Source organism: Chelonoidis abingdonii, chromosome 17 (genome assembly GCF_003597395.2).
Source record: "Chelonoidis abingdonii isolate Lonesome George chromosome 17, CheloAbing_2.0, whole genome shotgun sequence".
NCBI lineage: Eukaryota > Metazoa > Chordata > Testudines > Testudinidae > Chelonoidis > Chelonoidis abingdonii.
Window position 1 is genome coordinate 8,708,268 of NC_133785.1, and position 17,855 is coordinate 8,726,122.

Sequence of the window (17,855 nt, forward strand, 5' to 3'; positions counted from 1 at the left end):
GGTGTTTCGGGGGTTGGGGGGTTTTACAAAAGAGGATTGTCTGTATGCGTTTTGGTCCCTTCTGTTCCAGACGGGTGATATAGCACAGGGGGATTAAACAGGTACACTAGGAAAATACGACTGATTCTCGTGTCTCCCTTCTTTCTCCTTCTGGATAGAAGACCAATTTACAGTTCTACCCCACCTTTGGCCGATGGCAGGCAATATTAAATAGGTGCATTTCAACAGAGTCACACAAAGCTTTCCATGTCAAACCCTTTACTAGCAAAGGATTTTCTTAATACAGCTAGTGATATGAGAAAAGTTAAGTATACAAATTAAACACCGCCATGTTAATATGCCTAAGCAAATTGACATTCAAAGTCCAATCTACTGCTGGGGGAAAGATCAACCCACCTCTTGTGATTTGATCAGACAGCTGAGGCACCTTTATTTGATATATCAGATAACATATGCTATGTGGGCAGAGAGACGGCATGTCCCCGTGCAAGGCTTCAGCTCTCTCCCAGACAAAATCAACATCAATGCTTAATATAGCTCAAAACGCAAATAGCATATTCTTTGAAGTCATATTCCTTACTATTTGCTTATATATGGCTTACTGCACAAACCATTTAATATTCCCCTATATGGCATAAAATATTCAAAAATGCAAGACTAATTGTTTTACTTCCTTACGACATTCGCTTGACTGACATAGCCCCTGATGTTCCGTTATCCCTACTTGCGTTTACTTTTGGCAGGTCAGTGCAGGCCATTTTTTAGGGTCCTGTGACTGAAGTCCAGTTCCCCAATTCCAGAGTGGCTTTCTATGCCTGATAATTGTTTTAAATCTTAATAAACAAGCTTTTAACCTAGAATACATGATTAAGCAAGGCTTTTAAATACTCAGCTTGGTTCCTAGGAATTCCATCATAGGCCTTTTACCAAGGTTATAATAGAGCAAACTGATTTAAATACACAGACAGTTGTTTCATTTCAGGTCTAGGCCAACAGGGCCTTAGCAAGCATACTTATGCTAAATAAATCCTATAAAGTTACTGCTAGAATGATGCCATGCAGTGTTTAGCTGGTGACTTTTAATCGGGTGTCATATACTTGTCAGTACCAATGAAATTAGTACCCTTTAATTTATAATCAATAAAAATGCAAAGCCTGATCCATCAACTCGTGTAATAAAAGATCCAATGAGGCAATAAGGTAATGAGGCAGCAGGGGTTTCCTAACACACCAATTCTGCCCCCAGCATTTGCCAGTCCCTGATCAGCCATGACTGTAAATCAGTTGTGCAACACGCAAGTAGGTCATTCTGGTAGATTGTATATGTGCCGGAAAGATGTTACTAGCTCTCAAGGGTTTACAGGTCGTCTAGTGGGAGATGTCCCCCTTTCATCCTTGTGGCAGTGTCACCAAAAAAACTAAAACCAAGCTGCAGATCCCAGCTAAAAGCACCTTTCAATTTTGCTTCTGTGAAAAAAACTGGTTGTCTGGTTCTTATTCTATCTTAGTTTCTGTGTGGTCTCTATCTGTAGTATCTGAAGCTCCCATAGATTGATGATTTAGCCCATACCATCGCGGGCAGGAAGCTATAGCCCCACTTACAGATGGGACAATGTGGCACTTGAAGTGACGAAGTGGACACGTGTCCCACTCACGGGAGCCAGGATTGAACTCATGTCTCCAGAGTTCCAGTCCAGTGCTGACACAGGAGCCTGTGTTTTAAATTTGGTTTTCTTGGTTCCCTGCTTCTTTCTCAGTTCTTTCTTTGCTCCTTTTCTTTATGCCTCTGAAAACAAAGGAGAAAGAAGACACAAAGCACAAACGCAGATCATAAATAAAAGAACATTCATAACTAAGCTTGTCTTTATCTGTCAAGGCTTGTGTAAAGTGTTTAAATGTCTGTCCTTCTATCCATCCCCTATCAACCTCCTAGATAGCAACCATCCATCCATTGCCCATGCACAACACCCAGTCATCTCCCAAATCACCCGCTATCTATCAGCCTTCCTATAACACCACCCTCTATCCATCACACCACCACTGCATCCATCTATTTTTCATACATTTCACAGCACCGTGTCCATGTACACACACACACTCATGTTCCGACACATACCTCAGGCTCAGACACACCGATCTGCTCACCCTCAATGTGCCCATCATACCAACTAGTCCATCCACCTGCTTCTTGCCGTCGGCTAGTGGGACCCCACGCAAGTCTCTGCAGTAAGCAATGACCAGGAGCCGCTGTGCATGGGCACTGCCCAAACAGGAGCAGGGTGCAGGGAGGAGACAAAGCCTGGGTCATCTACACCATGGGGCTGCCACGCCTGCCAGCGAGGCCTCCATGTAAGGTGACCCCCCGCTGTCTGCCTGGGGAAAGAAAGACCACGGACTGAGCAACCATTGTGGTAAGTTAGTAATATAAGCAGATTTCGTAAATTTGCCTATTGAACTAAGTAACTCTTTATTGGCATATCCCCCTTGCGTCAAATCCACTTCCATCTCACCATAGCTCATCAGCTGCCCACCTTTACTGACACATTAACTACATCACTGGCCCGCTCCCCCATAATCTGTCCCCAGCACCAGCTCCAGGGCTCCCAATGGGACACTGAAGCAGCTGCTTTAGACCCCAGGTGGGAGGGAAGCTGAAATCAGGAGTGTCCCAGCTAAATGGGGAGGCTCAGCAGGATCTGCCCCAGCAGGACCGGAGGGCGCAGATAATTGGAGACATCCACAGAGCTCAACCGTGTCCCAGCTGAGGAGGGACTGGAATGGCTAGCTGATTGAGGGAGGAACCCCAAGGAGGGACACCTTGGACCTGAGCAATGGGACGCTTAGGCTGGGCCTCAGGGCGTCATTCCTCACCGTGCGGGGGGTATTAGATTGAACATCTCAAGTCACTAGGCTCCCAGCCCTGCTCCCTGTGCTTCAGGCAATGCTGCCTCCATTGATGCTGTCCAGCAGAGGGCGCCACCCCACTCACCTGATGACAGTGGGGTAGAGCTCAGTGGTATACAGGTAGGAGCAGCTGGAGGAGGAGGAGAAGAGCCCTTTTCCCAGGACAGTCAGGGTAATCAGCAGCACCTCCATGCCTAGGGGGAGAGAAGGGAGGAGGACCCAGAATGCATCAGGCTGAGAAGAGCCCCCACCCCAATGCACTGTATCTCCTTTTGCTCTGGGGGTGCCTATCACTAACTCAGAGACCCAGCACTGGGTGATGGGCAGCCCAGGACCAAACCCACCACGCTGGAGTTTCATGGCGCCATAGCAGGGCAGGGGCACCGGACACTTACCAGTCCCCTGGGCCACCTGTAGAGCTACAATCTTGGCCACTGGCCGAACCTCCTTCCCATCAACAAAGCCACCCCAGCTTCCACCGCACCATCACCGGCTCAGTTTCCTGCACAGCAGGGAGGACGGGATACCAGGCTGGATGGGCCCATTGGTCTGATCTGAGATGGCAGGGAGTGGGGGCTACCGGGTCTGATCTGGGCTGGGTTGCATGCTGGTGAAGCCCAGGGCAGCGGGGAGTGCTATGCTGACTTGGCCGAATGCCCTGGACTCACCCTGCGGCACGGGGACGCTGGCCAGGATGAAGAGTCCCCCCAGGACCAGGCAGGCGGCCTGCGTGAGCCGGCGCCCCAGGCGGTTGGCGACTACAGCCACCAGCATGCGGAAGGGCATGTCCACAGCGCCAAAGATCAGCTGCACCAGGAAGATGCTGATGCCCCCGAAGCGCTGCAGGTTCAGGCCCAGGTGGTAGAAAGAGAAGCTGCTGGAGAACCTGTCGGATGGGACAGGGAGAACTGAGGTGAGGGGGGGGGGCTCAAATGGGGAGAGAGTCTGGCTGTCTCCAAGACCCATTCCCGTCTGTTTGTCTCTCTCTCTCTTTTCTGTCTGTCTCTCCTTCATATCTGCCTCTTCCCGTCCTCTGGTCTGTCTGGTTCTCCCTCCCCATTTCTGTCTGTCTTTGTCTCCAGCTGCTCGGGAGGGAGGAGGGGAGAGAGACTTTCCTGTTCACATGGGGGGATCCCCGCAGGGTTTTCGTGACACCCACATTTACTTACAGGGGGTTTCCCCACTGGAGAAACTCCCTGCCTAATTACAAACCCAGACACTTGGGGGCCAAAGCAAAACTGAGCCTCCCCCCCTGCCTCCTCTTAGCTTAAATCAGTGCTGTGGGGATAAACACTCTGCTCGCATCCTGACTACGGAATCCTCTGCGGGAGTAAGCAGCATGGGGACTAAAACTCAGATCCTCCTGCCATCTGAGCCCCAAGGGGAATCCCCCTCCTCAGCCAGCAGTACAGGGGCTCTAACACACATCTGTCCCTAAGTCTCACCTACCTAAGCCTGAGGGGAATCCCCCTCCTCTGCCCCTAAGCCTCACCTCCTGCCATCTGAGCCCCAGGGGAATCCCCCTCCTCTCCTCCTAAGTCTCACCTCATGCTGTCTAAGCCCTGAGGAATCCCCCTGCTTGGCTAGCAGTATAGGGGCTCTGACACACAGCTGCCCTAAAGCCTTGCCCCCTGCCATCTAAGTCCACGGGAATCCCACTCAACAGAAGACAATGGTGCAATCACCCTCCCCAGTTAGTTCATCGCACTAGTATTGTTAGCCTGGGGGGATACTTATAGGGACAAGGGGAGCCCCTTACCAGGCCAGCATGAGGCAGCAGGTGACTCTACACATGGGCGCTGTCCGGAACAGCTCCAGGGCAGAGCGCCGGGAGGGCCCTGAGCTCTCTTCCTCCTGCTTCATCTCCAGCCTCAGTGTCTGGGAGGGAGACAAAGTTGGAGCTGAGAGCAGGGCAGAAAAATCACCTCTCCTCTCCAGAGAGGGAGATGGGCAGAGCCAGGGAAAGAGAACCCTGGGGCTTGACACCCAGCCCCACCATCGCTAACCACTAGACCCCACTCCCCTCGCAGAGCCAGGCATAGAACCCAGGAGCTCTGACTCCCAGGTCCTCCATCTCTAGCCACTGGATCCGAGACTGTACCCTGTGCGCCATACCTCCAGGGAGATGCCCTCCCCCTCCAGCTTCTCGCCGTTAATCTGGGCCACCCGTCGCAGGTTCCCCAGCGCCTTCTCAGGCCTGTGGTTGACGATGAGCCAGTGTGCGGACTCTGGGATCCACCTGGGGAGAGGGGGGGTTTGGACCGGGGCTCAGAGAGAGAGAGAGAGAGAGAGGAGGGCATGGTGGCTGCTGAAGACCGGGCACCCATGTCCCCAGGGCTCTGGGCAACAGATCTGGGATTTTGTGCTTCCCTGACAATTGGTCTATCAGGAGAACAGGGCTGCAGGGTCTCCATTTGGACCAGGCGACAGGCTACCGCTGCCATGGGTTGTGGGCCCCCTCTGGGCTCCCAGACACAGGATCCTGCAGCTCCTGAGCCCATAATGCCACCCCTGCCTGGAGCCGTGGCTCCCTGTGGATGTGTGCCCCTCAGCCCCAAGGGCACCTACCAGCTGTAGAGGAAGAAGAGGAAGAAGGGCACTGAGGATGCCAGCTGCAGCTGGCGCCAGTCACGGATGGCGTATGCCAGTCCAGCCAGGAGCAGCTGGCCCAGCGTCAGGCTGCAGGCGAGGATGGTTGGACACCATGGCCTGCCGGAACTGGGATGGGATCGTCACTCCAGGGCTGGGGGCAATGGTAGGGATGAGACGCGGCACCCCAACCTCACCCTGCCTGCCCAACCCTAGGGAGCATGGAGCTCAAGCCCGCACCCCTCCTGTGCTGGGTGGGCCCAGGGTGGGGGCAGTGGAGGGAGAGCTGCCGCACATGCAGCACCCACAATAAGAGCCCGCCGCCCCCCCACCCCCCAGAACCCATACACTTCCCTCCCTCCCCAAACAACCTTCCTCATATCCCCCCCGCCACACAGCCCCCCACACAGTCCTTCCACAACAAAGCCCCAGTCACAGCTCCCCACAGCCACACACCAAATCCAGCCCCACATAACATCCCCCTTACACACATGACCCTCACTGCCGCCCATTCTTCACACACCCCGTCATAAAACAGATAGCTAAGGATTAATGTTCTTTCAGCCTGTAAAAGGGTTAACAAACAACACCTGACCCAGAGGATCCAATCAGGAAACAAGATACTTTCAAATCTCGGTGGAGGGAAGCCTTTGTTTGTAGGTTTTTTGGGTTTTTTTGTTCTCTCTGAGTCCAGAAGGGACTAGAACGTGCAACCAGGTGTCTTGCCAATTCCCTGCTACAGTCCTCTTATATATTCAGAAGAGTGAGTATTATAGAAAGGCAGTTATAGTCTTTTAAATTGTTATTTCTTTATTTGCAGATGTGTAGTTTGCTGGAAGTGTGTGTAAATTGTAAATTTGCTGGGGGGAGGCTTTTCTCTCTGATGTCTATACGCTGAAAGAACCCTGTAAATATTACTTCTTGTATTTACAGAGATTTCTTATTTTTTCTTTCTTTTATTAAACCTTCCTTTTAAAAACCTGTCTGATTTTTTTCCCCAGTTGAGGCTCAAGGGAATTGAGTCTGTACTTACCAGGGAAGTGGTGGGGAGACAGGGAGAAAGAAGGGAGGGGAAGGGGAATCCCCTTTGTTTAGATTCACACGAGCTTGAAATCTGTATTGCCTCTGGGTGAGGTGGAAAGCCCTGTTTAAAGATTCAAGGAGCTGAATCCCAGTGATCTTCTAGGGTAACCCAGGGAGGGCCCAAGCCTAGGAGAGGCACTAGTGAGGGAAAGAGTTTACTTTCCTTGTATTAAGATCCAGGGGGTCCCTGGGTCTTGGGGTGCCCAGGGAAGGTTTTGGGGAGACCAGAGTTTATCGGGCACTCAGAGTCCAGATTGGTGGCAGCGTATCAGATCTAAGCTGGTAATTAAGCCTTAGAGGAATTCATGCTAGTACCATCATTTTGGACTCATAAAGGTTTCAGATTGAGAAAGAATACTATGGACCCCCCAATCCCTCAGCCCCCACCCCCAACCTCACACTCGCCCTGTGACGTTAGTAATATAAAACTGGCAACAGCCAGAACATGATTGCAACCAAGGTTCTGTAGTGGCAGACCAAATCCTATGTAAAGGCGGTCATCTATAAGGTTGTCTAGACCAGGTTACGGGTTACTGGTTATGCTTGTGCTGTTCTGTTGTCTTATATTTTGTAGTTGAAGTGATGAAATGTTGGGCTGTGTATTTGTATGATTTCAAACTTGTTCGGTGTTTCACTGGAAAAAGTCCGCAGACAGGCTGGTGTCAGCTCAGCTATAGCCTGTTGATGGCGATTAAGGCCATCACCGTACACAGACTGACCCATGAGACGTGAGGCAAATAACGCCTTTGTGACTCAGCAGAGGTCATGCAAGGAAACTGGGCCCAATGTGAACTCGCAAACGTCCAGTTTTTGCTGTAACTTTTCCAACAGTAGGAACAAGGAGTGTTCTGACACATGGAAAAGTCTATATAAGGCGAAGGCCCTCAATCTGCCTGTTTTGTCTTAAATCCTGCTTCTACCTCTGGAGGGACTTTGCTAAAATCTGAAGCTCGGCAACAAAGACTGATGACCATCCCTAGCGGGGGATGTTCTCCAGAGACTGGATTTTACACCTGCAGTTTAATTCATACTGCTTAACATGGAGCATGAACTAAGGACTTGGCCACTGCGAGAAGAATGGGTGAGACCACTCAGTGGCACCGAAAACTGGGGATGAGAATCTCACTCCGGCTGGGAGCATGGCTAAGGATGAGAACGGCAACCCAACAACCTCACCCTGCCTGCCCAAACCCTAGCGAGCAATGGGCTCAAGCCTCACCCATCCCCTGTGCTGGGTGGGCAGGGTGGGGAGCATGGGGGGGCAAGCATGCCCACCCCAATAAGAGCCCGCCAGAGGCCCACCCCCCAGAACCCATACACATCCCTCCCTCCCAAGCACTTCCTGCATATATCCCACCCCGCCACAAGCCCCCCACACAGTCCCTTCCACAACAAACTCCAGTCACAGCTCCTCTACACCCTCACACAAGCCGCAATCCGCTACCCAATAACCATCCCTTACAACACGTACTCACTGCCGCCCATTCTTCACACACCCAATCTCTCAGGCCCCCCCCTCACACTCGCCCCATGCCAAGCTTCCCACGCCCGAGAGCCCTCCCCCCACTCAGGCTGGTTGCATTGAGGATGAAGCGCCTGCAGTCCGATTCCGCTGAAGAAGCGGGGAAGGCGCAGTAGGCTGCCAGGTTGGGGGCGAAGGCGGCGCTGGTGCCCATCACACCCATCTGCAGCAGGGACCAGAGCAGCAGTGCCCGGCGCCCCAGTCTGCAGCAGGGGAGATAACACCATTGGAGAAAGGGGGATATGGGCTGGATGGGCCCATGGGGCTGATGCAGGGTGGGATAGTAGGCTGGGCTGATCTAGGGGGGATACTTAAGTGGATGAGCCCATAGGGCTGATGTGTGAGGGGGTCCCAGCTGGATTGGCCCATGGGACTGATGTGGGAGGGAGATACCAGGCTGGATGGGCCCATGGCATGATCCGGGGGGGGCAGGGAGGGGGGATACTCTTTTACTCACCTATCCGCCAGGCCCCCGAGGACCGGTGCTCCCAGCAGCACCCCCAACATGTAGATGGACTGGGCAAAATCCTTGAGAGCGCGCTGGCCACAGACCAGGTTCCACTGGGGAGGAGTGGGGAGAGGGGTGTGAATCCTGGGGTGCCAAATGGCACTACGCACTGCTGGGCAAAGGGCTGACTGCATAGTCAGATGGGCTTCAGGGACACAGCTGGCACAAAGGGCCAGGAACCACACCTATGTCTTCTCTGCCCACCTGAGCTACCTGAGTCCTGGCTAGTATCTGTACCCTGGCAGCAAGTAGAGGCCAGGGCCCTGCTGTGCCAGGCATAAGTCCAGCTGAGCCTCCCACATCAGTCAGTGCCCAGCTGTGCCACGCACCCACACTGGTGCGGCCCATGCCTGTCTATGACAGGAATCCCCAACTGCGCCATCCATGCCCACTTGAGCCCACCTCCGTCTCCTGAGCTCTCCCCATTCCACCTAAGCCCCATCTGAGCCCAACTCTGGTCTCCAAATCTCAGCACCCTCCTGTGCCATCCAAAGCCATTGATGGTCTCCCAGTGCCCATCTGTGCCCCTTCCCCATTTGCCACTGGGCCATCTGAGCTCACCTGCAGCCATCTAGACCCACTTGGTCAGAACCTCCCTTGCATGCCCACCTGCAGCTCCCATGCCCACCTGAGCCCTGTGACCCCCACACCTTGTGCCCAATCCTGCCAACACCCATGCCCTTCATATGCCCTCTGCCCCTTTTATGCCCTGCTGATTCCACCACACTCCCGTGTACCACCCATTGCTGCTGACAAAGCCCTTAGCCCCGCCTTGGCCCGGCACTGTCCATCCAGCCAGGACTGGAGCTGAGATTCCACAGCCCTGCACAAGGGCTGGGGGGACAGGACAGTGTCCCTCCTTCCCTGCCAAATCTGGGGTCTGGAATGATGGGTGGGGCCTGGACCAGGGGATCATGGGTTGTTCCAAGCGGGTTACTGTGTAACCCAGCTGGGCATGGGCCAGTTGGCAGCATGACATGTCACGGGTGCGCTAAGAACAGGAGAAGGGATTGGCACAGGATCCCTGCCAAGGAAAACACCAGACTGTCATCCATTATCCCGGCTCTCAGAGGGGTGACTCAGGCTGAATTTCTGCCACAGCAGGCCCCTATGGGTTGGCAGGAGGGGCACAGAGTCACAGGCCCTTGGGGAGCGCCAGAAGGGGTGATGCCAAGGCAGAGGTGCCACTCTGTAGAGCAGGACTGAGCCCGGGCGCTGCTCCATGGCACACCAGCGCCTGTTGAGGCCCCCCCTAGCACTGCGCTGGGGTACTGGAGTCAGCACTGCCTGCGAGGAGGCAGTGCCCCCTACTAGGTCCCCCCTCACCTGGCTCCCTAAAGCACAGAGACTCTCAGTGCCACGCTGGGGCCAGCACCAATTCAGAGGGGAGTGCCCCCTGCTGAGCTACCCAGCTGGCTTCCTGTGGCACGACATCCCCTACTGCTGGGGTCAGCAATAAGAGCACCCCCTAGGGAGCCACCCCCCTTCTCCCTGTAGCAGCACAATCAGTGCAGACTCCACGGGAAAAGCAGCCCCTAGTGAGCCCCTGCCTGGCTCCCCAGAGAAGCTGAGCACTCTGTCAGGGTCTCCATCCAACTACTTGAACTAGCTGGGCCTTAGCTTAAGTGATGAAACCTCTGAGAGGGCATCTCAGGATCTCACTGAGTCATCATGGAGCATGGCCAACCGGGCAGCCTCCAGGCTACCTCCTCCCACCTCCAGCTGGCTCAGAAGCCCCGTCCTGTGTCACCTCCTGGCTGACATTGACTGCGCAGGCTATGCAAGGGCTCCCTCTAGTGAGTCAGGGCAGCACGGGGGTCCCTGTACCGCAGGGCTGTGAGCACCCACCCTTTGCTCCAGGCCCTGCCAGGGCACAGCCTTGGTCCTGCTTTACAAAGGCATTCATGGATCAGATCATAGCTACAGTGGAGACATCTCCTCCATGTCAGGCTGGCCAAGGCAGGGAGCTCCTGCAGGACCACGGCGACCACAAAGCCCAGGCTAGCTGCCACAGAGATAAGGTGTGGCCAGCCAAGTGGTTCAGGCCCACAGGAGAACTTCCAGAGGACATGTAGCTAAACCACAGCCCGATAGTCCCGCTGCTTGTTAGATAGCACTTTGCCACCAAACTGATCCAACAGACCCTACATCAAGCACAGTCTGTATGCGCCCAAGAGGAAGGAGAGCCGGAGACGCCATGTAGTCAAGTAGACACCTTGCTATGCCAGTCTAACGCATGAGACAGGCTCGGATACTATGGGTGAGAGCACAAAACCAAGGAGGACGGGTGGATGGATGGATAGGTGGTTAGGTGGGAACATAGATAGATGGGTCGGTGAATGGATAGGAGGCTGGATAGATAACCAGCCCGTAATGTTGTCACAGCTCCAGGTCCCCACTCCCCTGGAATGATCCCTCACGCTCCCCTCTGTACCTCCGTGATGATGGTGGAGTTGAAGACACTCCTGTCGTACGCCCATCCATCCAGGCAGGGCTCAGTGGTGTTGGTGCTGGTGCCATTAGGGGCCAGAAGCTGCCACTGCGGAGTGCTGAACCGCAGGCACCTGTCTGGCTCCTGGTTGCCATCCATAGGAATGTAGATCTTCAGGAGGTCTCCAGTCACCTCTGTGGTGGCATTGTCTCGCGCCGGGATGTAGCACCAGTGCCTGGGGACAGCAGCTGTGAAGTTCTGCAGGAAGTTATGGGAGGCCACCATAAGGAGAGGGAGGAAGACCAGGGCGACAAGGATGGTTTGGAAGAAGCCCATACGTTGCTCCTTCTCCAGCTGGACACCAGGGGCCATGGAAGCTGGGAGGAAACCTCCTCCTGACTGTCTGGCTGCTCTTCTTCTCCAGAGCCCCTGGCTCGTATACCAGTCAATCTATCTGCTCTAGCCTGGCCTTTGGCCCTGGTAAATCTTTGACCAGCATCAAGGGCAGGCTTGAATGGGAGGCTGAAAATGTGGAGGAAGTGGGGAAGGGAACAAGGTCCAGCAGAGGACATATGTCTCAGAAGCATTACTCATCTACTAAGGTGCTGGGGGGATGGGGCAAGTAGCCGGGTCATGAAATGGGAAATGGGACACAGACTCTTTCCCTTCTAGGGGGTGCTTGCAGCAATTCAGTGCCAGGGTGGGGTGCTGGCTTGGTAGGGGCTGTGAGGAATGGGATACTGGGGCATTTCCTTCTAGGGCTTGGATTCTGATTTGCCTCTGTGACTGATAGTCATTCCCACATGATGGCTCACATGGTTGGAAGCTGTGGAATCCACTGAGTGCCGCTCCAGTTCCCCCACGTCATGGATGCTTCTGAGAGCATGCGGCATTAATGAGCCACGGAGACCTAGTGGGCAACAGACAGCAGTGTTGCGTTTGGTGAGAGAGGATTTGACCAGAATGGGAGCAGACCCCCAACGCAGCTTTGCCCCTGCCTGGCACTGAACTTTGTGGGTGGGTAGAGCCTAGAGACCTGGATTGGGAATGAGCGAGGTCCTGTACCAGGTGCGTCACAGACCCCAACCCAGATCAGGGCCCCATTGTGCCAGGTCCATCACAGGCCCCAACCAAGATCTGGGCCCCTATCATGTTGAATAGACACACAGTGAAAGATAGTCCCGGTCCAGAAGACCTGACTATCCAAACAGACAAAAAACAGATTATTCTCACTGTGATGGATTAGACCCCTCGTCCAGGATGCCACGTGATGTGCTGGGGTTCCACTTAGCCCGCCCGTTCCACCAGCCTGGGCTTCCTCACCCTGTCTTTGCTGTGCTAGGCCCTCAAGCCTTCTCCAGCACACACAGGTAAGGACACACTCAGCTGCAGACACAGACTGAAATCAGCTTTTGGGAGGATTCAGCTCAGGACTTTACCCAGCACTCACGTGCACACCTCCTTTGGGGTGTAAACCCAAAATCACATTGTTTTTCATTGTACAGAGAGATCTGTACAGACTAAAAATCGCCCCCTCCCTCAACGTGGAGGGAGATATGAACAGCTTCCCTCCCCCCAATATGAATTGCACAAACTGGGTTTTGAAATAAACAAGAAATAAGTTTATTGACTACAAAAGGTAAATTTTAAGTGATACTAAGGGATAGCAAACAGAACAAAGCAGATTACGTTAGTAAATAAGCAAAAACCCAAACTAAGCTTAACACACTAGATGGGTAGGATATAAATTAGCAAATTCTTACCCTGAGTGATAAACAGGCTGGCAAATTCTCCAAGCACAAGTTGCTTTGGCTTTCCCAGGCTTTCATACACAGGCTAAAAATCCTTCTAGCCTGTGACCATCACTTCCCACAGTTCAGTCCTTGTTCCTCAGGTGTTTCCAGGTGCGTTGCTGAAGAGAGAGTGAGGCCCCCTCATAATGTCATTTTCGCCCTTTTATGTCTTCTCCCTGGGTCAAACAATTCCCATTGTGTAGTGCGATCTCTGAGAGGTTTCTGTTGTATGCAGTCGCTGGGGTAATCCTTGTGCTTGTGTGCATTTCCTCAATAAGACATTAACGTTGTTATGCCTTTTTACTGTTGTACCTGAAAGGCTGCTTGTGGGTGTTTGCAACCTCACGGTACATTTCAGTAACACATACATAGCCAAGCTTCAGAACTTCACATACGACCACAGAACATACAATCCAACGAGATATTACTGTCTAGCGGATCAAGACTTTTAGAACGATACCTCACAAGGCATACTTTGTACAAGACATATCCTAATTACATGACAGTGGTGAATATTGGGGTGCCAAGGTGTCACTCTGGGCACCCCACATCAGTGGCCCCTTTTGTTCAAGGTGTTGCCCTATCAGAGCAGGGGCTCTGTTCCTGTGAGCAGGCCATCACCACTTCACTTCTGTCAGGGCTCTGCTCTGCTTTGCATCCACAGCACTCAGCTAGCCGTGTCATTTCTCCAGATGGCAGCCCTGGGGGTGAGCAGTGCGGTATCTCTGTGAGCAGGGGGCACCGCCTACACCCCCAGGAGGGATCGGGGCCAGGAATGCTCCTGCAGGCACCAGCCCAAGGAGATCTTCCAGTCCAGGGCCAGCCCAATAGCAAACTTGGGAGATCATCTAAAATCACCCTGGATAAGACCCACATGCACTTCTCACATCCCCCTACAGCCTAAACTGTGGGTCTGTTGATCTATCACTGCACATCCCTCTTCTCTGCCCCACCCCAGCCACTGGGGCACTCATCTCTGCCCCTCCAATCACCCATCCCTGGGGTACCCCCAATCTACCCCTCCCTAGCCCCTTTCTAGTCCACCACCTCTTGGCAAAATGTACAGAAGGCCACAGGAAGAGGTGCAGGAAATCTCACCTAGGCACTCCCCACCACACACACATCCTGTCCCTGCTGCCTGGGGGCTCATACCAAACACGGAAGGGTCACGCCAAACTCCAGCCCCATTGGTGAATGTTGCAGTTTGGATCCAGCTACCCCACCTCCTGTACAGCCTCGCTGAGCTGCCTAGTTCCCCCCCAGCTCCCTGCACCTAATAGGGCACCCTCAACACCTTCAGAGCCCCAGGCCCTTCTCCCCACTCTGCTCAATTTTCCCCAAAGGGGGTCGAAGCATCAGTTCGGCCACAGGATCCGGTCCAAGCCCAGCTTGGTAGTGGCTCCTCAGCAGCTATGAAATCTGTTGGCTGGGTCTCAGCTCGCAGTAGGACAGAAACCTGCATCTCATGAACCATCATTGCTGGCTGGATGGGCCACAGATGCGGAGCTCCCCACTAGGGAGGGTCACTTTAGAGGGGGGCTGTCAGGCCAATATACACCACCAGTTCACAGCCCCACCAGGCCAGAGGAGGGGTAGGTGCCAGGCCAATACACACCACCCACAGGAGACAGTTTAAAGCCCCACCAGGCTGGAGGGAGGGGTAGGTGTCAGGCCAATATACATCACCAGAGGGAGACAGTTCACAGCCCTGCCAGGCCAGAGGAGGGGTAGGTGCCAGGCCAATACACACCACCCACAGGAGACAGTTTAAAGCCCCACCTGGCTGGAGGGCAGGGCGGGTGTCAGGCCAATATACACCAGCAAGGTACAGTCACACCTGGCAACATTGTTCGGGGAGGTGTCTCCTTGCTCTGTCCATGCCCCACAGGCTGCCTGCATGTGTGTCGTAGGGTCCCCCACTAGGGGGCAGCTCAGTGGCACAACTCAGAATCCGCCCCCCCATTTGCCCTGTCTCTTTGAGGGGGCTGATTCTTAAGTTGCAAAGGGAGCAACAGGTGGCTCCTCACTTCACGTTGGCCCTTTGGTGCAGCCTGCACCTGTGCACTGGGGGGGCCAGGACTGGGGGCTCTGGGGGCGGGGAAGGCTGCTCAGATCCTGGTTGAGTGGACAAAGTAAGCCATGGTCTCCTCGGCGATTGCCTCCTCGCCTTTCCTCCTGGCTCTGGAACAAAAGAGGGAGGGAGTGAAAAGGATGGAAAGGGCAGGTGGGAAGGGATTGAATGGGAAGGAAAAGAGGTTTGGAGGGGGAAAGGGCAGCGGGAGATTCATAGACTCTAGGACTGGAAGGGACCTCGAGAAGTCATCGAGTCCAGTCCCCTGCCCTCATGGCAGGACCAAATACTGTCTAGACCATCCCTGATAGACATTTATCTAACCTACTCTTAAATATCTCCAGAGATGAAGATTCCACACCTTCCATAGGCAATTTATTCCCAGTGGTTTAACTACCGTTATTAACAGTAGGAACTTTTCTCCTAATGTTCCATACCTCAAACTCCCTTGCCTGCCAGTTTTAAGGCCATTGGCTTCTTGTTTTATTCTATCAACTAGAGGCTAAGGTAACCAAGTTTTCTCCCTTCCTGCTTGGCAATGACACCCTTTTAGATTACCTGGAAAACTGCTATCATTGTCCCCTCTCAGCTCTTCTCTTTTCCCAAGCAGCCCGTTACTCACACCTGTTCTCCAACTTTCTTCTATGGTTGTCCAGCAGGGCTTTTGTGCATCTCTGGCAGGAAGCAGGCTGGCGACGCTGGACACGACGGGAGCCACCTCAAATATCACCAGCCGGCAGGAAGGAAAATTGACCTGCCCGGCCACCAGCACACCAGTGCACCAGCCGCCAGACGAGCCTATACGTGATGAAGCCAGTTCCTGTCTGCTGCCAGACCACAGCGTGCTGTGGAGATACTCTATAAACGCACATCCCGCACAGGATGCAGGCACTCTGGGGGTGGAGCACAGCGTTGTTGCAGGGAGCCCTTGCCCGATAACTGAGGCAATCACCCTCTGGGGGCACATGGCTGTTATACAGAGATCCCTCACTCAATGTTGAGATGCAGCTGCCCCGGGGGGCACAGGGGCTGTTTATACAATCACAGAGATGGGGAATCCCAGTCCTGATTTTACCTGACAGCAGTTGGGAAGAGCTCTCCCCCATACAGCTAGGAGCAGACAGAGGAGGCAGCCAGGCATCCTTTTCCCAGCACCACCAGAATCTCTGGAGAGGGGAGAGATGGGGATGTGAAACTGGCCTTCCCAGAGATCACAAAGCCCAGTGCACATTTTAGTCACTGCAGTGCCATGTCACGGCTGTCACATGAGCCATACAAAGTATCACGGCACCATTTCACCATGGGGAAACTGAGGCATGGGGCTGCACGGGTGAAGTGGCTTGTCAAGACAGAGCCATGAATAAAATCCAGGAGTGCTAACTCCCAGCTGCCCACCCTGTTCCAATCACCAGACCCCACTCCCCTTCCAGGACTGGGGATAGAACCCAGGAATCCCGACTCCCAGCCCCACTCTCCCACTCTAACCCCCGAGCCGTCTCTCCTGAAGATCATGGGACAGGAGACTCTTGGCAGAGCCATGTCACAAGGGCTTCCCCCACTTCCTAGCTCAGAGGGACCAACCTGGCTCCCATCACTGCTGGAGGTTGAGTGGGCTGAGAACCTAGGGTTCAGGGGGCTCCTTACCTCTGGGGACAGGGATGTTCCCCAGGAGAAAGACACCGGCCAGGATGAGGGAGCTGGCCTGGATGGCTCGGCGTCCAAAGTAGCTCAGGGCCAGGGCACAGGCCATCTTGGCCAGGATGTCAATGGCCCTGAAGAACGTCTGCACCAGAAAGATGTCCAGGCCAAAGGCCGGCAGGTCCATGGAGAGCCAGAAGTAAGCCAAGTTGGTAGAGAAGCTGCTGAGCAGAGCGGAGATGAGTCAGAGGGCAGGACTCACAGGTGACATGGAGAGCTCAGCGAGGTTGTGACACAAGGGGTATAAACAACCCATCCATCCTCCTAGATACATCTGGGTCCATCACTCCAGCCGTCCATCCTCACAGATGTGTCCCTCTGTCCATCCTTCCACCCCTCCTCAGAGATTTAGTTGTGTCCATCCATCTATCTACCCATCCTCGCAGAGGTATCTGAGTCTCTCAGACACTCCATCCCCTCCTTAGATCCAGGAAGATATATCTGTGTCCATCCATCCTCATTACTAAATCCTGACTATCCTGACGCTGGACTATCTGTCCATCTCTCCCTCTCCACATGGATCCTCTTCTCCTTTTCTGTCTGTCACCACAGCTGACCTTCTATCCAGTTCCAACCCTACCCCTCCACCCAGCACCATCTAGCTGTGCCCCAATAGGTATCCTTATCCCGCGGCGAACATATGTCTCTGACCATCCCCTCTGGGGAGTGGGAGGATCACTCGCTGATGCTGGAGGCTCTGAGCTGCAGGCTGGCTGGGCAGAGGGCCCTTACCTGACACTCATGAGGCAGCAGGAGATGTGTGTCATGGCCGGTGTGCAGAAGAGGCAAAGGCAGGAGCAGGTGCTTTTCCCAGTGGGGCTGCCCCCGACCTTCTCTAACATCTAGGAGAGAGAAGGTGGCTCAGCCGTGCCCTGGCCGCTCAGGGCCCCAGGCGAGGAGAAGCCTGGGCACGGACTTACCCTTTCCCTTGGCCCCACTAGCCCAGCCCAGGACCTAGGCAACCCCAGAGCCCCACCCCCATCTTGCCCTAACTGGGACCCTCGCAGGGCTGAGGCTGGGGGGCAGGAGCTCAGCACGAGACCCCAATCATGGCTTCTGTCCTTGGTGTCTGCTCTGGGAGCCTGGCCACTGGGAGAGGACAACGGGGGGGAGGGCAAATCTCAGCCCTGAATGTTGGGAGAGGGCCAGCACCAGAGCAACAGACTGAGGGAGGGAGGGAGGAATGGATGGATATGTGTGGGGAGGGAAGGCTGGATGGGTGTGTGTGGGGAGGGAGGGACAGAGGGATGGCTGAG

The 17,855-nt window shown here is 54.2% G+C and overlaps 1 protein-coding gene across 1 annotated transcript; it reads right to left on the reverse strand.

Moving 5' to 3' along the window:
* Positions 1 to 2,985: 2,985 nt before the first annotated feature.
* On the reverse strand, positions 2,986 to 11,409 carry LOC116836213 (solute carrier family 22 member 6-B-like). Its single transcript, XM_075073086.1, is given in 8 exon segments — positions 2,986 to 3,098; positions 3,573 to 3,790; positions 4,664 to 4,782; positions 5,020 to 5,143; positions 5,473 to 5,647; positions 8,144 to 8,301; positions 8,556 to 8,659; positions 11,041 to 11,409. Coding segments are annotated over 8 exon segments (1,380 nt in total).
* Positions 11,410 to 17,855: the final 6,446 nt, after the last annotated feature.